Raw genomic sequence first — 21323 nt, 5'->3', positions numbered from 1 at the left:
ATCTCGAGTAACAGCAGATAAATACTAGGTGGTCTTCTATGCAAAATTTGAGGCATCACAGGCATACACCGACCACCGATGGCGTCAATTTTCTGACCCTCCGTTGATCTAGAACCTCCTAAGATTAGTCCCTAGAAAGATACTCAATTAGGTATCTCGTCGATACTTTGAACTTGAATCTCTTTTACCCCGTTCAACTTGCGTCGCATACTGCTGCTCGCAGCGTAAACTGAGAATGTTAGAACCCGAAGTATCGAGGCATTTCCATCGCCAGGACAAGATGGAGAACTTACCTGCCCGCCGAAGCCTGTTCGAGCTACCCAATGGTTGGAGGCTCTTCAACCCATGCCATGGATCAACACGTGCATAGTCTTCCCAAAATCTCTTCCTCTCGTAGTCGAAACTGTCCTGTCGTGGGATCAGAAGCTTGCCAACAGTCTGCCAGGGGTATTTTGATTCATCCCATACGGCGCCTGAATATTCAACAGGCTGATCACCGAGATTCTCTAGTAGTTGCACTTGGAAGAGGTATTCCGCATCATGGTGCGCGTGAAAATTCTGTAGCCACTTTTGCAGGATAGACTCGTCATGCTCTGGCTTCACAGTCTCATCGTAGAGCTTCCTCTGCGTCTCGGTAGATGGCACAAGGGAGTACTTGATGACGTAATCTCCAAACCGATACGCCGTCTGTGAATACTGTCGCGTGGACTCGAGGTGAGTGTTGCGAACTTGGTCGCGAGCGAGTTGGAGTTGCGCATCTTGGCGAGCGTTGAGCTCTTTATTCAATTCTTCTTTGTTGCCAGCATGCTTAAGCCGAAGGCTGATAATTTCCTTTGTCGTCTTTGCGTCGGCGAGGTCAATGGCCGGGGTGCTGTTGAATTCAATGTCCTGAGTTGGAGTATCCTTGCCGGCCTCGAACATTTCTCCTTTGACGTTGAACAGCTTCATGGCAAAGCCCCGGGGTTGGGGGATGCGGTCCTGTAACGCGTAAGCACAGCACAAGAGACGATGGTAAGAAAAAAGAACACCCACATCAAGACCCGGGTCGCCGGGCTCCGAACTGTACCGACAGGCTACAGGGTACTCGCCGCCGTGTTGGAACAGTTCCGTCTGTTTCAAGTGGGGAGGCAAGTCATCAGGGACTATAAATGTGCCTTTGACGATGCCCTGTGTTCTGGCATGGGTACCACTATAGCCATGACGTGTCGAGTTCCAAGTTCTGCGCTGCCCCTCATTGATCATATCGGCAACGGCTTGAATGTCTTCTGCTTCATTTGGGGGCACGACTTCAACTCCTTTCGCGTCCCACCGCAAATAGGCACGTGTAGAGAGGTCTTCGGATGGAAGGACGTTGCTGATGATGTCAGTCATGGCGTCCCGATCTGATGTTGTTTGCTATTTGAGGACTTAATGTCTCTTCAAGATGGAGAAATCTGTGAAGTAGACACGCATCATCCAGATTGTGGGATTATTCCAGGTATTAATGCTTTCTGCTCATTCATACACAGTAACATTGCCGTTCCTCCACGCGATCAGTGTGACAAGATCGCCCCTGTGATATTTGAGTAGAGTGTGTTGGCTCATGCTAACCCAGGCGCTACATATCATCCGATCGCGCTACACTGCGACGGCGTCGAATACCCCGCAACAACAGCTCTGGGGTAGTGAAGCTTGTGAGACACTCTTCCAAATTCTGGACGCCAATCAGGGAGTGCCTGTTGTAATCCTTTCACCCGAATCAACGGTTGAAGGCCTATGGATGAGCCTGGCCATCTTACCAACGAGTTATCACCGTGAAGCTAGTTGACTGGATTCACCTGGTTTTCGTGCACTTCGCAAGAAGCAATGGGCGTGAGCGGCTATGGTCGGGATTCAGTCGAATATAGGGGTTTCTAGGCTGATTTAGCCCAATGAACTCAGTGCTGGCGTACCGACTACCCGTCGACAGCTGAACGAAGGATGGGTACTAGTAGTTACATGTATTAAGCAACGATTGCGCCGGACTCGGAGACATCCTACACTCGGGGCCGTGAAGCCAATCCGCCGTAGCGATTTGGGCATTTTCCCCGGGAAGTTCGGCCAATCGGCCCCACCCGCGCCGCGACCGGAGACGCCGATGTCAGCTGTGGCCCGACTCCACTCCCCTCGATGGTAATACCCTGTATTGTATTCTGGGGTCGTCATGAGGACCTGGATGATGGACCATGGTCGTGCTTCCAGGTGGTATGCAAGAGCTAATGGCGTGCAGCAGCACAGAAGGTGGGTGGCAGTGATCTAAGAGCGCCAGAATGAGAGTTCGTCCGATCCAATTCTTGAAACAGACTCAGCCGATCACAGAGGCTAGGTACTCCACCAAACATGATCTACCATATCAATAATTTAGGCCACTCATTGTTGAATACTGATTTCGACTATGACAAGATAGATAGTGACAGGAAATGGAGACATCGTGAGGACCTCTCGTGTGTATACCTAGACAAGGAACTTGCAGCTTCCGCGTATGGCAAGTTGGCAACCCACTGGAGTCAAGCTTTTAGTCATTGATTCGCCATCAACCTTCCTGCAACCGAGGAACCGAATCCGAACGGCCCAACTGTGGTTAAGAGGGTCGCGTCATTGGTGGCTTGTCCATCAGCTCACCGTCTGTGGCTTGCAAGTTGCAGCAGGGCTGACAAGCACACACAGCACCCCGCGCAATGACTGCGCCACGAAACATGACGACAGGATAGAAGCTGAGCCGAGGGCGCGGGGAAGACGCTGAAGAACTTGGCTTGACTGGGGACAAGACGGGAGAGATCCAATCCCCGTCCCGCGTTAGGCTGCTTGCGGCACGTTAGTTATGCCCGCCCCTGCCAATTTCCGCAAGCTCCGTCTGACTAGATGGTGATTAGCGTTCCTCCGAGGCTCTCTCTCAGCAGTAAGCAAGTCTGGCGCCTTTTCATAAAGCTTCAGTTCTCCCCTCTCTCTACTGCTCTCAGCTCGTTCAATAAGCATACCAGAGTTCAATCGATACTTCGACTATTGTACATCTCGAAACCCACATTTCTCTTTCAACTCAGCAACCCCAATCCTCAACATGTCTGCAAACGATTACTACGGAGGCGGCGGCCACAACCAGAACCAGGGATATGGTGGACAGCAAGGATACAACCAGGGCGGTTACGCACCTCAACAGCCCACCTATGCACAGGTAAGAACTTCAACAAGATAGGACTCAAGTTAACAAGAAGCAACATCGAGACCAGTAACACTAATACTTCTTGAAGGGCCAGCAACACCACAGCGGCGGCGGCTACCCCCAGCAGTCGCATTCTCCGTACCAACAGGGCGGTGGCTACAACGCCCCTCCCCAGCAGGAGCAGCACGGATACGGCGGACCCCAACAACCCACCTACGCCCAGGGCAACCAGCACCAGCAAAGTTACGGCCACGACAACCGAGACAGTTATTCCCACAACCAGCAACTGCAATATGGCGCACCTCAATATGGAGGACAGTCCCAACACGGCGGCCAGCCTCAGTATGGCGCTGGACCTGGTGGTCCCGATCAGGATAAGGGCCTCGGCGCAACATTAGTCGGTGGCGGAGCGGCCGGATGGGCGGCGCACAAGGCCGGCGGCGGTTTCATTGGAACTGTCGGCGGTGCGATTCTTGGCGCTATTGGTGCCAATAAGATAGAGCACGCGTTGGAAGAGTAAGTGTCCAATGCTCGCCTCGACATGCCTAAGACGCACGACTAACATGGACCAACTACAGCCGAAACGACAAGAAGAAGCATAAGAAGAAGCATGGTAAGAAGGACGGGCACCGCAAGCGCAGCGGTAGCAGCAGCTCGAGCTCCAGCAGCGACTAGGACGCTGTCTTCCACATTTCTGTGAATACTTCTGGTGCCTAAATCCGGATGATACCCCTCAATTCAATCACTGTCAAGCGCACGGGGAGAACGACTGCCGATGAATGTTTGGATTTTCATGACTTACTCACATAGACGATAATGTATTATTAGCCACGAATAACACTTGAATTGCATGAACACAAGGGATGAATTGTTTAGTGCATTGATTTCTCTATTGGTATCTTGAATACAGGCTTTACTATTACAACACCGTCTCACTCCATCGTCTTCAGATCCTTTGCGATCTCAAATGTTGCATCCGTCTTCGACTTCACTTCTTCAACGTTGACACCGGGCGCGACCTCAGTTAGTGTCAGACCGCCATTCTTGCGATCGACCTCAAAGACACACTATCGTCATGTTAGCGACGAGTCTCTTAATCAATCACCTGATACCACGCTCAACTCACCAGATCAGTAATGATTGTGCTGACAACACGAGCACCAGTCAACGGCAGACTGCAGTCCTGCACGATCTTGGAAGAGCCGTCCTTGGCAACATGCTCGGTCGCGACAACGATCTTGGTGTTGTCGGGATTGGACACCAAGTCCATAGCACCACCCATGCCTTTAAACACCTTGCCGGGAATCATGTAGTTGGCCAAGTCGCCCGTGGCGCTAACCTGCAGCGCACCAAGGATAGAGACATCTACATGGCCGCCACGGATCATGCCAAAAGACTCGGCGCTGTCGAATGTTGAAGCACCGGGAACGAGGGTCACAGTCTCCTTGCCAGCATTGACGATGTCGCTAGAGTTGGACATGTCAGCTCATGCATCTCAAGTCCTCTCAAAGGTACACTTACGCGTCGACCTGGTCCTTGGTAGGGTAAGGACCCATGCCCAAGATTCCGTTCTCAGATTGAATCCAAACATTGCGTTCAGCCGGGAGGAATGAGGGAGCCAGAGTCGGGATGCCTATTACAGTCAGCGCCTCTCTTCAAGCCTCACGGGGGCATGAATCTCATCTCACCAACGCCAAGGTTGACATAGAAACCCTCCTGCAACTCCTTCGCAGCACGTCTGGCAATGCGATTGCGCCTTGCCTGCGCATCATTCTTGGGTGCATTCAGATCTTCGCCTTCACCATCCTCCGCTCTTGTCTTGAGGATCTCAATGTTCTTCTCGGCGGTCGAGGGCACGATTCGGTCGACGAAGATTCCGGGCAAGTCGACGTCATTGGGGTCGATTGCGCCCGCCTCGACAATATTCTCCGCTTCCACAATGGTAACTGTTGCGGCCTTGGCCATGATAGGTCCGAATGCTTTGGTGGTGTATCTGCACGGAGACACAGTTAGCAAGGTCCTTCGCTCAGTCAATTCGCGTGTAGTTCTCGTACCTGAATACGCAGTTTCCTGCTGTGTCCACTTTCCATGCTCTCAAGATGGCCACATCTCCCGTAAGTGCAGTCTCCATGAGATACGTCTTGCCGTTGAATTCTCTCGTCTCTCTTGTGCGCCCGCGCTCTTTCACCGCGCCAGAAGCATCAAGCTTGACAGGGATGTCGCCACTTTGAACCAAAGAGTCTACTCATGTCAGCTACATCTCCTAGATCCTGTCAATGTATAACTCACGAGCTCCAGTAGGCGTAAAGAATGCGGGAATTCCAGCACCACCGGCACGGATCCTCTCAGCAAGTGTTCCCTGAGGGCACAGCTCGATGCCGATCTCTCCAGTGAGATACTTCTTCTCCAATGCCTTATTGTTTCCTAGGAATGATAGGATCAGGCGGTTCACCTGGCCAGCCTTAGTGAGGACAGCCAGACCACCCTTGCCTTCTTGACCGGCATTGTTTGAGACAGCTGTCAGCGAGTGCAGGTTCTCGGCCCCCCTGCGGTTTAGTGCGGCGATGATTGTGTCTGTCGTCGAATGTGTCAGCCATTCTTCTATCCTCTGGCAGTGCAGATAGAGCATCGGCTGACTGAACTAACCTGCAACACCACAGAGCCCGAAACCCGAACTCAGAATAGTTGATCCGCTCTTGATGTCCGCGACAGCCTCATCAGCGGACGCATACAGCTTCGAGCCACCTCTCTTCGTAGCAGGCGCCTTCTGTGATCGGCGGATCGGTGTCGTCGTTATGCCACGGCATGTCGCAACACCAAGGACCTTTGCGCGGGGGAAACGCTGAGGTTGCGCACACACTGCGGGCACAGCTCTGAAGGATGCGCGGACCAGCACCCGCGGGCGCAACTGACGAGTAATGGAAGACATTTGTTCGGTCCTTTTCTGGAGGAAGAAGCAGGCTTATCCACAAAACACAAAAGGGAAGGTTTCAATCAATTGTGACGAGAGACCAGAGATTAAGCACAAGTAAAAGAAAAGGGAAGGCCGATTGTCGGGGGACATTTCTAGGTTCGGGTTAGGTGGGCGCGACCTCATCTTTTTGAACGGGTTGCTGCGCGGGACGCCTCGGCCGTTCTTTTGCATGCCGACCACGACGGAGTCCCTCCGCTCCCGCGGTTCAGTAGTGGCTTCGGCATGAGGGGGAAGATGCAGGTAAAGACAGGGGAATCTCTGACGTCTTCGTGGCGGGGCACCGGGAGTTGTGGGAATTCGGAGTTTCTTCTGCAGTAGCTCTCGGAGACCAGAAGTAGACTCCGAGTCAGCTTTATGGCGTACAGTAAACAAAGGCTTGTCATTGGTCTGGACGGGATGACGGCAAGGTCAAAGAGACGATCCGGGGACGGTCTAAGATGCTACCCGCCGTGGGTTCGTCCTCCCCCGCAGATTTGGGGTCTGGGGAAGACGGGCTTCAAAACGGGGGAGGGACCCCCAAGCTTTGCCCTTGCTTGGCAGATAGGGGCTCGGGTCTTGTTGTCTTGTCTTCTCTGTTGTTCTCGTCTTTCCAGTTTCTTCATAGAGTTTCCCAAGATTACACTGCCAAATCTTATTCGAATCCAACATGACATCGAAAGACTTCGACATGGATCCCAAGGTTGAGCATGACGAGAGCCACCTGGAGGTTGAAGCAGAACGCCAACGGCATCTCACAAAGACTTTGCTCTTCAAAGTTGACACTAGGTGAGCGTTTCCCCAAGTCATAACTACGAGGAACCACTTTGAAGACTCAGTTCAACTTACACGCAAGATTGACAGGGTCCTACCGCTTTTGGCTCTACTATTCCTCTGTTCCTTTCTTGATCGAACCAACGTCGGCAACGCAAAGATTATTGGCCTAGCCGAGGACCTTGGCATCAGTAACAACCAATACAACCAAGGCTTGGCCGTTTTCTATGCGACATACATCGCGAGGTAACATCTCTCCGTCCGTTCTCAGCTGATCTTGGCGCTGTCAACGTGCTCTCGTCCCATGTGGTTCCCCACACTCGTCCGGTCGCTAATGCACGCCCAGCGAACTGCCAAGCAACCTCGTCCTGAAGAAGGTCTCACCGCGGATATGGCTCCCCTTTCTTACCTGTGCTTGGGGTATTGTTAGTACGTATATGGGTCAACAGTAATCGGTCTCATTATCATCCATCACTAACTTTGCAAAGCCATGTGTCTCGGCTTCGTCCGTAGCTACGGCAGCTTTGTCGCAGTCCGAGCAATCCTGGGTCTGACTGAGGGTGGACTGCTTCCCGGAATGGTGCTGTATCTTTCTGGCTTGTACACCCGCGGCGAACTTGCACTGCGCATTGGTATCTTCTATACGGCTGCGTCTCTCTCTGGTGCATTTGGAGGTCTTCTCGCCAGAGGCTTGTCCGCGATTGGTCCCGCGGCTGGCCTTGAAGGTTGGAGATGGATCTTCATCATTGAGGGTATCATTGTAAGTTCTTGAACCCCGGCCGTAAAGCCAGTGAGTGTTAACACGCTCCCTTAGACGGTCGTGTGTGGAATCATTGCCGCCATTGGCCTGCCAAACAACCTGGCGACGGCAAAGATCTTAACGGATGAAGAGCGAGAGTGGGCGCTGCTCCGGCTCCAAGGTCATGCCGGGGACAGATTTGAGTAAGATCACAATGTCAAGTTGTAAGGAAGCTCATCAGCTGACATCTATGAAGCTCTTCACGCGAAAGAGAGGAGAAATTTCGATGGTCCGAAGTTGGTCGCGGCGTTTTCAACCTTCAGATCTGGCTCAGCGCAACTGCCTACTTTGCCATTCTGTCTGGTCTTTACTCCTTTGGTCTATTCGTAAGTTTCTTGGGATCTAATTCGTAGTTTCACACAGCTGATTGAGATCAAAAAGCTCCCGACAATCATCAACGATATGCATATCGCTTCCAATTCCAACCAAGTTCAGCTTTGGTCTGTGATCCCGTACGCGGTCGCGACCCCCGTTACAGGTGAGCAATGGCAAAAGCTCAAGGATAGTGATTAAGCTCAAAGCTGACTTCCCTCATAGTTCTCGTTGCTTTTCTTTCCGATCGCCTCCGCCTACGTGGCACACTCATGCTCTTCGTCCTACCCATCTCCATCGCGGGCTACGCAGCCATCGCCAACGTCACGGCGCCACAGACAAGATTCGCCATGACATGCCTTATGGCCATTGGCATGTACAGTGCCGTTCCATGCGTCTTGGTGTGGAACTCCAACAATTCGGCTGGTCACTACAAGCGCGCGACAACGTCCGCGCTTCAGCTTGCCATCGCCAACTGCGGCGGATTCGTAGCGAGTAAGTTTGCAATAGGCACCAAATAAGAATCTGACTGACTGGATCTGCAGCCTTCATCTACCCTAGCACTGATGGCCCATTGTACCATAAGGGCCATACCGTCATTCTGGGACTGCTGTGCTACGCATGGGTGGCGTGAGTAAAACCTTACACTTTTCGTGGATCAAGATGATAATCGAAAGTCCAGAACCTTTATAAATGTTCTCTGGTGCGCCAAGATCAACCGCGATAAGGCTGCTGGGAAGTATGATCAGTTCGTTGGTACAGGCGATGATCGGGAACCTCACTTCAAGATGGTGCTGTAGAGATGGCTAAGCAAGGGTTGGATGCCGAGAAGTGACGGACGTATTTAGATCTTTTGGTAGAATGATATTCTTTGTCTTCAAGTTACGGAGTTCTTGCGTTCAGATTCTAGACCTAGCTTTTCCAAATGCTCCGTAGACCGTTTTCAATATTAGAGCAGACGTAACCATGCGCATGTCAATAGCCAATTTGATCTTGAGGAGTGAGAAATTTGGCGTTGGGAGTTTTGTACTACGTCGCTGTAGGGGCATCCAACATCCGTATGTGGCTTCATGACGGTCTTCGCTTGAAAGAAATGACGAGCATCTGGCGACACGATGAACGGGATGGAAGCATTGATGTTCGACAAAGCTCAAATTCATAAAAGGCCAAAGGTCCGGTTCTGGAGCCCGGTAGTGTACAGCACCTCGACGAGCATCACAAGTGCCGACGATCTACAACTTGGACTCGCGCCCTGGAGCGAAGTTTGACCTCGCAGCTCCACCAATGGCCTCCGTAATAGTATCAACCGACTTCAAAATCCACTCGCTGCCTTCATCGCTAGCCAACCACTCCGCACCTTGAATGTCCTCCTGGTTGTCCGCCTTGTATGTGCCGTCCTCAAGTCCCTTCCTCAAGCCGAAAACGTGCGACAGAACCTGCGGGCCAACACCGGTTTGTGCTCGCAAGCATGAAATGGCAATCATCGAAGTCAGCACTCTTCCGACGCTGGCCAGACCTCCCCGCTCCTTGGGTTCCGACAACAAGCCCGCGTAGTGGCTGTGGAGAATGTGGACCGGAAGATCCGGGTGCGATTGCGCCAGCTTCTCGTAGAGCTTGACCTCGAAAGGGGCGTAAATCGAGTCCCACAGGCCCTGACCGCGAATTGTGATGGCGTCGATGTTTTGCGCGTTTGGTGTTCGCGTTGGCTTCGTCTCCAGTTGTGCCGTAACATCCTTGGGGAGGCTCGCGTAGAAGGCGTTCAGGCAGTTGATAGTGCGGGGAATGCCGTTGAAGCTGATGCACTTAAGACCGATTTCGCGAATGAACTCGGCAGTCTCGCGCTTGTCGGGGCGGCCTGAGGAAGACGCGACACTGTAGAGGGATTCTAGAGAGTCGGGAGAGTTGAGTGTGAAGGTTGCCGCGGCCTACGAGATGCCGAGGTTAGCAACTAAGCTCGCACGAGTGTTGTACCAGCTCGATTGTACTCAATTGAGCCACACAACAGAAGCTGCGGAAGTCGCGATAGGTCTATCTCACCGAAATTGCTAGCCACGGCTTTGCGCCGACGTTTTTTGATGCCGCATCCTTAGCGATGGCTTGGTACACCTCGCGAATCTGCGACGGCGCAGCCGTCTGGCCGGGGCGGGCAAACGGTGCATTGATGAGCGCCTTGAGCGACGGTGCGAGCTTCGACATGGTTTCTTCTGGTTTTCGATTACTGCTGGAACCGGTCTGCTTCAACTGTTTCTCTGCGGGCGCATGATCCATCGGACTAGAAGGCGTGCGTTCAAGCGAAGGTGGTGGGATGCAGAAGTGGTTTTGTTTCCCCAATTGATCGAGACCGGAGGGGTTCCGCAAGTCGGAAGACAAAAGAAGGTCCCTCGACCGTGCGGCTCGGAATCAAAAAGAAGCGCCGACGCGAAGAGTCCCATGTGACATCAGCGTGGGGAAACTGGAGCTCGACTCTTTGAACATTGTGCCGAGCGGCCGAGAGCTCGCCGGCTCTACATTTAGAGGCCGAGGGATTGCGGGATGAGAACGAGACCGGACGCGTATCAACAGACAGCGGGCGGATAAGCTTAGACAAGGGGACGATGGTAACAATGCCCCATTACTTATCAAAAGAGCATTTCCATGGATCGAGCTTCTGAAAATGGATGTTGAGAAGTCCCTTTGGCACTCTGGTTGCATGTAGCATTGCATATACCCACAGCACAGATTTACACCAGCACACGATGGCCGGCGGCAACAAACAGAAGGAGCCTTTTTGGCTTGGGTGAGTAACACAAGTCCAAGTTGGAAGTGGAAGCTGGAATCGAGCTGACCGATAATCGTAGAGGTGCTGCAGCATCGATGGCAGTCTGCTTCAGTACGTTCGCCCTTGAGCGACATCGCCGTGTTTCGAATGACTACTGATCACGCAATCGCAGCACATCCTTTGGATCAAACCAAGTAGTGAGTGAAGAGTTGTCCACAACGAGGAGCGCGCAGAACGGGTACTGATCGCAATAGTCGAATGCAGGTCCTCAAGTCAAGGGAGTCGATGTTTCGAGCAATGTACCGTTTCGCGGCTAGGGATGGTGAGGGATCTAGCTAAACTCGTGATATCGTCAATACTTACACTGTATAGGGTTCTTTTCCTTGTGGTCTGGGCTGTCAGCATCCATCTTTCGACAAACCACTTATTCGACCGCTCGGTTCGGACTGTACAACTACTTTGCGCAACAAGCAAAACATTGGACGGGTCAAGAGAAGTTGACAACAGCGATGACGATATCTTGTGCTGGGTTGGCTGGAGGCATGGCAGGGCTGGTTGGAAATCCTGCTGAGGTATGGCCGGCGTCGCTCCACTGTTCAGCCCAGACTCTCACAGGTGTTAGGTTGTCCTCGTCCGCATGTGCGCCGATGGAGCCAAGAATGTCGGCGAACGGTTCGCTTACTCCAATGCTGTCGAAGGGCTATACAGGATAGGTCGTGAAGAGGGTGGGGGAGCATTCACACGAGGCATATCTGCCAATGTGGTGCGCAGTATACTCATGAGTAAGTCAAGCCAAAACCTCGGAAACGACTGTAGGATTTTATTGAAGCTGATGTCGAATGATAGATGTGGGACAAATCGCCACGTGAGTGCCAAATGAGTGGACGTCCCTGGGTGAAGGGACTAAATAACACAAGCAAAACTGACACGAAAGCACGAAACAGATATTCAACAGCAAAACGCATCCTTCTGCAAAAGACTGAAATGAAGGATGATATCAAAACACATGCCGTGGCATCCCTCTTTGCTGGGACTGCGGCGACAACGATTTGCGCGCCAGCTGATGTCCTCAAGAGCAGAATTCAAAGTGCTGCTGCAAGCGGCCCAGGGGCAAACGTGAGTGGACAGGCCCAGTCCCGGTCCTTGCAGAGAAACCGACTAATCGAACCTAGTCTTTGCTTCGTATTGTACAGACGGGTCTGAGGGAAGAAGGAGCAATTTTCTTGATGAAGGGATGGACTCCGGCGTGGTTGAGATTGACGTAAGTCACATCCATAAGGAAAAGAAATGTCGATAATGTTGCTAATGAATTGTGTACTGAAGGCCGAATACTGTCCTGACTTTTGTGTTCATGGAACAGCTGCGGAAACTGACGCAGTGGCAGTTCGCCGCCCCGGTCGAAACCATGAAGGCATAATGTGCGCCACATGGCAAACCGAGAGGTGGTTGTTTCTCTAGAACCCAAATTCTGTCAAATTCGGCCAGCTGAGCCAGTCAAAGTTATTCATATCGTCCCAGGACAGGCCTGCAAATGAAGGGTCGAACTCGTTGCCTGGCTGATTAAGAACCTCGGCAATCTGGTCGTCAGACATGGCAGAGAACTGCAAAGTCCCAGGCCATAGCTGCGACTCCATGTAAGGCGGCTGCGAGACTGGTGGCCCCATATTGACGGGAGGCGAGGCAGCAACAGCCGACGAGGGCGTTCCGAGTTGACCACTACGAGGGATGGTGGGATCAGGTTGCATACTCGTCTGAGGCTGCCCATCCATGGCTGTGGCCGCCTTCCTGACGATACGTCTTAGGTATTTTCCGTAGAGTGTAGACAAGCCATTTCTGTGCTTTGTGGCAGAGCCAATACGTTCCAAGACATCTGCCGTTTCTTCAATGAGGTTCCGAATGCTAGGTGCCAAGTTCGAGCTGCCCGTGGCGTAGGCGCTCAGAGTCAGGGCAAAACAGGCTGCAAACGAGACCATGATTGTCGTGTTGTTCGGGATCGACTGAAGCTGCGACTCTCCTTGGATCGCTGCTCGCATGACCGTCACAGCAGACGATAGCCCGGCCGTACGGAAGAATTGACGGACTTCCATTGGGGCGGTCGGGTGGTTGATGACGCCTCCGTACGTCGAGAGCCGGGTGTGGGTGACGAGAATCTCAACGTACGGAGGGAGTCGGCGCTGGGGGCCTGTGCCAATGGCGTAGCCCCATTCGGTGAGCCATTGATCGAAGAATCTCTCAATAGCACTCTGGATCGACTGGGCGATGAGCCCGCCGTCCGTAGATATTCCCTGCGACCCATCGCAGAGCGCGCGGACTGTGTTGAGTAGTCCGTCGAGATCTCGGCGAAGGACGGCCATTGAGACTAAATGACCATCCATGGGGTCAGCAATGCTGGACCGATGCCATTGGTCGCAGTCTTTGATGACCCGCGTGATGGGCACGGTATAAGGTCGGCCGCGAGCTAGAGACATGCCTCGTTCAAGAACGAAGAGTGCGATCCAGCAGCGCTCACGGCGACGAAGAAGGCGTTGTCCAAGATCAGAGGTATGTTCAATGTGGCTGAAGCCGTCCATGGCCAGCGCTGTCCGAGGATCAAGGCAGTCTCCCCGGGACAAGGCCATGTTCGAACCGGAACCAACAACTTCCATTGGGATGAGGAGCTTATTCAAGGACAGATCAATGGCGATAGTGGCAGCCATATTGACATACCAGCAAGTCTCATCATCAGTACTATGCTGGCCAGGAAACATCCATGGAACGTTGACCATGAATGCAAGAACAATCTCGACGGACTTGTGTCGGTTCGCGATGACTCTATGTGCGAGGGTCTTGCAATGGTTTGACAGTCTCTTGGACAAGGCACCAGCGGATGGAAGGAACAGGGCCGATGCGGCCATGATGGAGGTGCACAAGAAGGCAGATCGTGAACGCGTGAATGATGGAGTGTAGATCTTGGGATCAAGTCCCCATCGGGTGTGGGCAAGTTTGCCATGGAAGCTGAATGGTGAGTTTGACGAAGCCCTCATCGGCAGTGGGCGTAAGTTACTTACAAAGCAAATAATGATTCTGCCTCTTCTTCAGTTACAAGACCCATGGTGATGGGATCTATGTCATCGCCGACATCGAAGTTGACGCGAACAGAGGTGAAGAAGGACTGGATCTCCAAGTCCTCATCGGGTTGTTCGACCTGCTTCTTGCGCCCGGCGCGGGGACCTGGCTGCTTTGGCGAGAGGCCACTGATGGGCTTGGGCGAAAGCTGCAGATTCGAGGCGCGCGCCAGGAGTTGGAGCGGGTTTTCGGCATCGTCGATTGCCAGGCTCTCCTCGTTGTGATGATGCAAACTCATATAAGTGTTGCTGTCTGGGGTGTTGTCCAGGTCATCATCATCGTCAGATGAGAGGTCGGGTTGGTCGGGGCTGTTGAAATGCGATGAACCCCGCCTTAAGTGAGAGGAGGCGGTAGTTGACCGAGCATTTCGAGAGCCCTCCAGGAGCGCCTGGAGACTGCCGATGGCCTTGTCATCTTCGGAGTTGTGTTCACCGGTTCTGGCTCTTTTGATGGCCTGCTCAATCTGATATAGAGCTTTGTCTAGGCCCTTTCGCTTGCTATTACACGCCCGGCCAATGATCAATACTACATCAGAGAATGGTGGGGGGAGTTGTGGTGCGACTCGAAGGGGTTGTCTCGGTCATGGGGGGCCGTCTGGTGTCAACACCATTAGATGGGGGGGAGCTTGGGGGCCCTTACTTCTTGATTCCCTTCTGTCTTCCAGCGTGGAACGTAGGCCGTATGCACTCAGAATCGAGCTGAATGCACCTCTTGCATTTGTTCTCATGCGGAGAATAGTCGCACTTGATCTTGCTTCGGCGACAGACCAGACAGGCGGCCTGCTTTGGACGTAGCGATTGAGGATCCTCCATCCAGGTGAGGGGAAGGTGAGAGGAGCCCGGGTGCACTCTGGCGATCTCGGTGAAGAGCTAAAGTGCTCTGTACGGACAGCAAGCGACAAGATTTGGATCAAAGGAACACGCGTTATTTCTCGACGTATTGACTTTTGGGGCTGGGGTCGAGATGAGATCCAGTATCAAAGCGGCCTGGTCTGTTGACTTTTGACGATACAAACACGCTACCCCTAGAGCAGACAGCTCTGCTGAAGATGGAAGTGCTAGAACATTGGGACTTGCGACTCACTGACGAGAAGTCTACTTAATTGAAAGGTCCCCCGCCAAGCACCAGCCATCAGGGAGGGAGAGAAGCTCGTCCTGTGACTCGCGTGAAGCCGGAATCATTGGGGAAAGTTGAATGAGGGCACGAATCAGCACGCAGCTACGGACCCGTCTACCGACTTGAAGGAGCTTAGTCATTACTTCATCTCTCTTGGCAAGTTAAGAGAGATTACATAATGTCAAAGGTTTAGTGGTAGCAGCTGTTGTGTGGGTTCTTTGAGGAGCTGTCGCTGCTTGGCTTGGCCATACTTGGCTCTTATTACCTACCTTACACTACAAGTGCTCTTGAACCATCCATCCATTGTCGATCGTCAACCTCTTGATACATACCTACCTCTCGACTCCTGCTGCAATTGCGAGTGAGTTTCTAGGCAGAAGCAATGCCACAGTTACGCTCCGCAAAGAACCGGGGCCAGCCCAATCAAGGCCAGAGTCCCTAGAATCACGGTCACCAACATGTCCCATCGTCCCATCAGCACGCATTGGGAGTAGCTCAGGGGACCAACCACTGCTTGATGCCTTGCCACATTGATACGGCTCATCAAGTTTGCGGCAAAGCGGCCTCGGCTGTGAGGCCAAATTCGGCCTCAATCTCACTTGAGTCTAACCAACACGAAGATGAGTACTTACTTAAGTACGGTACTTTAGTTCAGGTAGATCCATACTCGAAGAAAATCTTTCTAAAACTGAAATTCACAGATGATTTAAGCTCTGTCCCCCCCCTCAACCCCGCCGCCATGGCACCTTGGCTTGCTGCCAAGCGCTCATCTAATCAGCTCTTGAGGATTGCCACTACCGTTAGTCACTCGAATACTGCACCGGCAACAACAGCTCGACTCATTCATAAACCAAAAGTGATGGCAGACTCAATGTCCATCAAACATACGATCCTCCGCAATGGCACGCCGCAGGAGGTTGCCAGTTACCTCAAGGAGGTTCGAGCCAACGCTGCCGATCCGACATCCATCACGTACAATCTCCATGAAGCGGTCGTCCGAGGTTCCATCCCGCACAGCATCTTCCCAATCTGGATCCCTATATCTGACGATGCAAAGTCGATCGTGGCAGCACTCAATCAATCCGGGAGCACCTCCGAAAGACGTGCGGCTATGAGGGCATTTCTCAAGGCCATGCGATCAGAGGACACGATGATTCCCGTATGGAATGCGGCAGGCGGTGCTCAAGGTGTCGCAACCCTCATGAGTAACCTCAGCGTCAAGGAGGTCAAGATGCTATGCAATGGCCTCGCCAGGACAGCCTCCCTTCCCCACGGACGATCGCAGCGACGAGCCAAATTGACAGAGTTGATCGCCATCCTCGGCGCCGGAACCCCAGTCCCCAAAGAAAACCCAGATGCGAGGCCGCTGTTATCCCACTACAGGAGAATCCTGCCGGCGTGCACCACCGATCGAGTAGCCGAGCATGAAGGGACATCGCCCAAATGGACAGCGAGGCAGCGTTCGAATTTGCTTCGCACCCACCCAACATTCTACGAGACCAAGTTCCTGGATTCCATCTTTTCGAATGGAGAATCTCCTACTGCCGAATTCGATGGCGATACGTTCACGCAGCTTATCAACAACAACTTTGGCTTCGCCAAAGACATGCTCCTCAAGTATCTCGACGTCGGGGCTGAGCTCCCTGTTACGCCAGACGTGTTCATTAATCAGATTGCTTTGCCCATTGTGAAACGTTTGCGACGACGCAGAACAGGCGTTCAGCAGCATCTTCCATTGGAGATTCTTGAGCTGCTCGTCCGCCTGATTAGCAGACATTCCGACCTCCAGACGATGCTGGACGATAGCCTTGTCGGTGTCATGTTCTATGTCATCAAATTCTGGGAGCATACCCGTTCGACGCGACCTCAAGTTGAGCAGCACTTGGTCGAGCTTTTGGAACTCACGCCTGAGACAGAGTGGCAATCAGCAAAACAGATCATTCCGCATCTACAGGCTGTCAATCCGGCCGTATCCTACCGATTATTTCGGCTCATGCTCCGGCATCTACCTGCCTTCAAACTCGATATCGACGACGCTATAGACAACAAAGACATCTCTCTCGAGAAGATCAAGGGACCGTGGCCAGCGAGATTCTTCGTCACAACGCTTGCGCGTGATGACCGGCTTGCTTCTCTCCGCTTAGTCCAGCGCTTGATGATTGCTTTCCCTGACGGACGTTTTCTGGAGTTTTCATATGGCAGAGAAAGTTCCATCTTTGAGCATGAGCAAAACTCTGATTCAGTCCAGGGTGACGCGCTAGCACTCGAAGCCTTTCTTTGGCGAAGTTCACCAACTTCGAGCCCCCTCGACCCAAGTCACTATAGCAAGATAGACACAGATCTGGAGAGGCGCAGAAGGAAAGCATCTTCAAGTCGTGATTGGGAAAGTCGAGCCTTGTGGGCTCAGTCAGCACTCGACCTCTCTATTGCGGCGGGCTCCTTGGATCTCTATGCAGAGAACCTGCTTTGGGCGAGACGCTTCAACAAAGACGTGTTTGCGGTGAAGAAACTTTACGACGAACAATCCCTGCAGACCGCCGAGGGCTTAGACTTACTCAGCGGTATTGACGTGACTTCTCATGCCGGCAAGCCACAGTTTGATCCCGCAACATCTATCCGATCTGCGAATAAGATCATGATGCAGCTGCTAGAAACCGCAGCAATGGCCCTCAGAGAACCCAGCTTCCAGATTTATGATTGGCGCGATGTCATTGAATTGCCTACGGCAGTAATCAAAAGACGATTTCAACTGGTCAATGAGTTTCAAGATGCTCGAAAGCTGACCGATGCCGAGATCTACAAGGTCCTTTGGCAGCCAACCTTGGACTTTCTGATTGAGGTAGAGACTTTCATGCTTCATCCTAGCCATAACAAGCTCTACCCCCTCGGATCAGATGGGCTGTACATGGTAGGGGATTGTTTCGGGAGCCGTGAGAAGCGGCCCCATGTCTTCAAGTTCGTGGACGGGCTCGCCAAGGCACGCGACGAGTTGTGGCAAAAGCATCGTCCTCAGCGTTTCCCCTCCGTCCTCACTCTAGGTGAACCTTGGCCAAAAGGATTGCCAGTACAGTCAATGTTGCCACGCAGCTTCTTCGGCCTGGAGGATATCGATGCCATGCCTTACGTTCGAGAGCGGATCGAGAAGGTTGTCTTCGGAGCTCCCGAGGTCTTGCTCAAAGAGCCCCCGAATGATGTAGAATCTCAGCAGGCTATAGGTCAGTTTGTGGATGAATACAGCTTTGCATTGAAAGCATACATCAGAACAGGGGAAGGAAGCTCTCAGCAAGAAGAGCGCACCCGCAAAGCCTGGCGTCATGCAGTTGACAGCCTCAGCGGAGCGAGAATGACGAAAGACGAAGCCCTACGTCTCTGGAAAAAACGTTTCGAACGCATGTATTTTCCATTGCCGAAAGATATCAAGGCAGAGTTCCCGCGAAGAATCCCGCCTTCGATTCCCGACGTCGAGGATCCAGAAACGCCAACAGAATGGAACCCGGATCCCGGTTACACCGAGTTTGGAGAGATCGGTGGCAAGAAGATTCCTGGGGCGATCATAGACAACGTGATAGAACGGGGACAACCTTGTTTGGGAGGGGATTCGACTTGGATGACGCCTACTTGGTCAGATGCAGAGGAAGTTCCGCCCAGACACAGTCCCGACTTCTGGGATGCTAGTCAATTCTCACTACCTCTGCCAAGGAAAAATGTGGATGCATACTTCGCGTCCCTTCTCCTCGCTCTCAACACCATCCATGGCTCCGACAGCTCGGTCTTGAAGCACCCATTTCCATCACAGGCCGATGTTCGATATCCGGCACTTTACTTGGATCAGGACTTCCTCGAGACTATTGAAGAAGCCTTTTTCTACGGCAACGAGGCCCAGGTAGAGCACATGATCAAGTCTGGTCCACCAGCACTGCTTGTACCGGTCGTGCAATCAATCCTTCAGAACGTAGCTGTCAGCGAGAATTCGGAGTCTCCAACGCATGCACGCATCCAACTGGCTATGAAGCTTATCAAAGTGTTGGCAGACAGCGACCACCCATCTCTTGCTTTCCCCTTCATCAGAGATGTTGTTCTCAACAGACCAGGCGATAGCGCCTGGCACAGAGAACTTCTCACCAAAGCATTCTTCAACGCCATCCCTCCTCAGGAAGCGAAAAAACTTCTCGGTATGATATCGATTGGCATACAGGAGAAGCTTGAGGAGCAGCAGGCCAGATACAAGAAGGCCAAAGAGGAGGGCGGTGAGTTAGCTGCGCGGTCCCCACCAGCGGTCAAAGTTACGACGGTCAAGATGCTGGCAACGCTTCTGAGCAATGCGCCGTTCTTGGACGTCAAATCAACTGTTGATATCCTTTCTGGTCTTTTGACCAAAGCCCAGCACATCGATATCCGGGTGGCGATCATTCAGACCATGTTCGACACCCTAGAAGCTGAGACAGCTTCGCCCGATGTGAAGAACCGGATTCTGGGGGTCATTGAAGACCTCGCTGTGCCACTCGCAGCATCTCTTGATGAGCTTCATCCAATGACAGAGGATGATTGGACGCAAGCAGAAGCTGATGGTGCTCTACCCGAAGTGGCCAATGCGAATGATCGATCTGCAGCTCCTATCCGGTCTCTGTTCTACAATTTGGAGATAAAGCTCTGCAACGACCCTGTATCCAAAGCAAAGCTGGTCGGTATCACGGATCGATTGATATTGCAGTCCGCAGAGAACAACAGACGGTGGTTAGAGTTGTTTCTCAAGAAGAATGGCTTCTCGTTGCCTCCTGGAGAGAGCTTCCCACTCTCGCCAGTCGACCCCGCCATGCTCAAGATCTTTCAGAGAACCCGGGAGTATTTCTCGCGACCCATGCTTGAGATGCTAAGCCGGTACGCTCTTGCCAACGTTCGACCCTCTCCCGGCATGGTAGCCATCACGAAGAAGATCGAAAGCAACGCTACGCTAGCCAGCTCGAATGCAGGAAGGCACTGGTTGCAGCTATTTAGCGGAAATGAGAGAACGATGGTTTTTGGCGATTGGACCTACTGCTTGGAGCAGATGCATTTGCCTCATATGAGCAAAGACGTTGCCAACCCGAACGACCGTATTACCGTTGACATGCTCCAACGTTTTGCAAAAGACTTTGCAGATGGGCTTATCAGTCATGGAGACCCTTCTTACGTTGAGGCGCTGCTCAGGCACAAGTCTGAGGCGATGATGAGGGAGAAAAGTCCAGAGACGCTGAAAAGCTGGCAAATGACAACGCAGCCGGTGCTACGATCGGTCATCGCGAGAGTCGAGGAGTTACGCACTCCTTCATGGCAGTACGACCCGAAGCGAGAGCCCAAGGTTCTACCAGACCCATTCCGCCTAAGAGTGGCCATGCTGGCTGTCCCTCCTGGAGGTGCTGACATGGATGCTTTGTTCGCCAAAGAGATTTCGGCATTGATTGACGAGTTGGCCAACGGACATGCCATGTACCACAGCCATTGGATACATCTGAAGCACCAGCTGGCACGTAACTATTCCGTTTGGGCGCCACGCCTTGTTCACGTCGCCATCATTCTGGGCGATCTCTCAAACGTCAACGTCGAAAATCCCACGCTGGCAGATTACTTGCGAGTCGAAACGGCCAGGGACCTCATAAAGCAGGCTGAAAACCCCAAGGTCAGAAATGATATCAACAAGTTGAAGGAGATTCTGCGCACCTGGGAAGAGTCCCCTGTCGAAGATTTCAGAAGTTACCAGAGGGATGTCGCCACACTACCGCTCTTCGATGAGTACCTAGCCGTCACATTTTTATTCGCTCGTCGAAACCGGTGAGTTGGAGTGGGTAGGTGAGGACTCCGGCGAGGATGAGAACACGACAAGCGTCTACGGGCAAACCTATTTGTAATTTACACCACACTTTGCACCTTTAAAATCTGTACACTATAGCTCGGCAGAAACACAACTCCATATAATACATTTATTTCTTAGTATTTAAGTCCATGTGTTTGTTCATCGTCAGCACCGGCGCAGGGCCACGACAGCTGATCAACAGCAAGCATGAGGATCCCTCCGGCCCCACGAAAACACCCAACGATAGCTGGCAAACTTCACTCTAGACCGCTGCTTGCTGATGCGAATTAAGGTCTGGTCCCCTCGCCAAATTGCTATGGTGGTGCTAGACCCGGTGTTTGCAACCTGTTATCGGTTAGTAGTGCCGATGAGGCCTGCAAACAATCCTTCATGGGCATTCTCTGGCATTGCGACGGGGGTAACAATGCTACAGTGCTACGTCACCATCTCGCCAGGAGTATTTGATATTCGTCCGAAGATGCGATCGTCTCAAGTCGTGCA

The 21323-nt window shown here is 52.5% G+C and overlaps 7 protein-coding genes across 7 annotated transcripts; 3 read left to right on the top strand and 4 right to left on the bottom strand.

Annotated features, from left to right (window-relative positions):
• Nucleotides 1–143: 143 nt before the first annotated feature.
• On the bottom strand, nt 144–3311 carry HER10_EVM0007287 (catalase; the record flags this gene model as incomplete). Its single annotated transcript, XM_035476846.1, has 4 exons — nt 144–229; nt 294–978; nt 1033–1354; nt 3277–3311. The coding sequence occupies 4 exons, from the start codon at nt 3309–3311 to the stop codon at nt 144–146; spliced, it is 1128 nt and encodes a 375-aa protein (XP_035334105.1).
• A 799-nt stretch (nt 3312–4110) lies between these two features.
• Nucleotides 4111–6213, bottom strand: HER10_EVM0010975 (coenzyme A transferase; the record flags this gene model as incomplete). Its single annotated transcript, XM_035480419.1, has 7 exons — nt 5825–6213; nt 5468–5752; nt 5233–5419; nt 4867–5171; nt 4700–4811; nt 4305–4644; nt 4111–4245 (listed from the first exon to the last, which is right to left on the bottom strand). Exons 1-7 carry the CDS (start codon nt 6105–6107, stop codon nt 4111–4113), a joined length of 1647 nt encoding a protein of 548 aa, XP_035334383.1. The 5' UTR covers nt 6108–6213.
• Nucleotides 6214–6548: 335 nt separating this feature from the next.
• On the top strand, nt 6549–8813 carry HER10_EVM0008364 (major facilitator superfamily transporter; the record flags this gene model as incomplete). The annotated part of the gene is made up of 11 exons (XM_035477889.1): nt 6549–6601; nt 6993–7148; nt 7249–7331; nt 7391–7553; nt 7590–7662; nt 7717–7844; nt 7898–8027; nt 8083–8179; nt 8239–8508; nt 8559–8643; nt 8696–8813. The coding sequence occupies 11 exons, from the start codon at nt 6549–6551 to the stop codon at nt 8811–8813; spliced, it is 1356 nt and encodes a 451-aa protein (XP_035334184.1).
• A 432-nt stretch (nt 8814–9245) lies between these two features.
• HER10_EVM0003316 (uncharacterized protein) lies at nt 9246–10334 on the bottom strand (the record flags this gene model as incomplete). Its single annotated transcript, XM_035472997.1, has 2 exons — nt 10051–10334; nt 9246–9938 (listed from the first exon to the last, which is right to left on the bottom strand). Exons 1-2 carry the CDS (start codon nt 10279–10281, stop codon nt 9246–9248), a joined length of 924 nt encoding a protein of 307 aa, XP_035333843.1. The 5' UTR covers nt 10282–10334.
• Nucleotides 10335–10748: 414 nt separating this feature from the next.
• HER10_EVM0004666 (uncharacterized protein) lies at nt 10749–12188 on the top strand (the record flags this gene model as incomplete). The annotated part of the gene is made up of 10 exons (XM_035474302.1): nt 10749–10789; nt 10851–10882; nt 10944–10968; nt 11026–11093; nt 11144–11343; nt 11394–11553; nt 11618–11636; nt 11716–11887; nt 11944–12032; nt 12095–12188. 10 exons carry the CDS (start codon nt 10749–10751, stop codon nt 12186–12188), a joined length of 900 nt encoding a protein of 299 aa, XP_035333939.1.
• On the bottom strand, nt 11297–14921 carry HER10_EVM0006998 (uncharacterized protein). Its single transcript, XM_035476565.1, has 3 exons — nt 14516–14921; nt 13819–14373; nt 11297–13765 (listed from the first exon to the last, which is right to left on the bottom strand). Exons 1-3 carry the CDS (start codon nt 14686–14688, stop codon nt 12226–12228), a joined length of 2268 nt encoding a protein of 755 aa, XP_035334090.1. The 5' UTR covers nt 14689–14921; the 3' UTR covers nt 11297–12225.
• Nucleotides 14922–15688: 767 nt separating this feature from the next.
• HER10_EVM0008074 (uncharacterized protein) lies at nt 15689–20929 on the top strand. Its single transcript, XM_035477609.1, has one exon. The coding sequence runs from the start codon at nt 15732–15734 to the stop codon at nt 20802–20804; it is 5073 nt and encodes a 1690-aa protein (XP_035334161.1). The 5' UTR covers nt 15689–15731; the 3' UTR covers nt 20805–20929.
• The last annotated feature ends 394 nt before the right edge of the window (nt 20930–21323 follow it).

Source organism: Colletotrichum scovillei (assembly GCF_011075155.1).
Source record: "Colletotrichum scovillei strain TJNH1 chromosome Unknown Contig00005, whole genome shotgun sequence".
NCBI lineage: Eukaryota > Fungi > Ascomycota > Sordariomycetes > Glomerellales > Glomerellaceae > Colletotrichum > Colletotrichum scovillei.
This window is presented reverse-complemented; position numbering and strand designations above follow the sequence as displayed.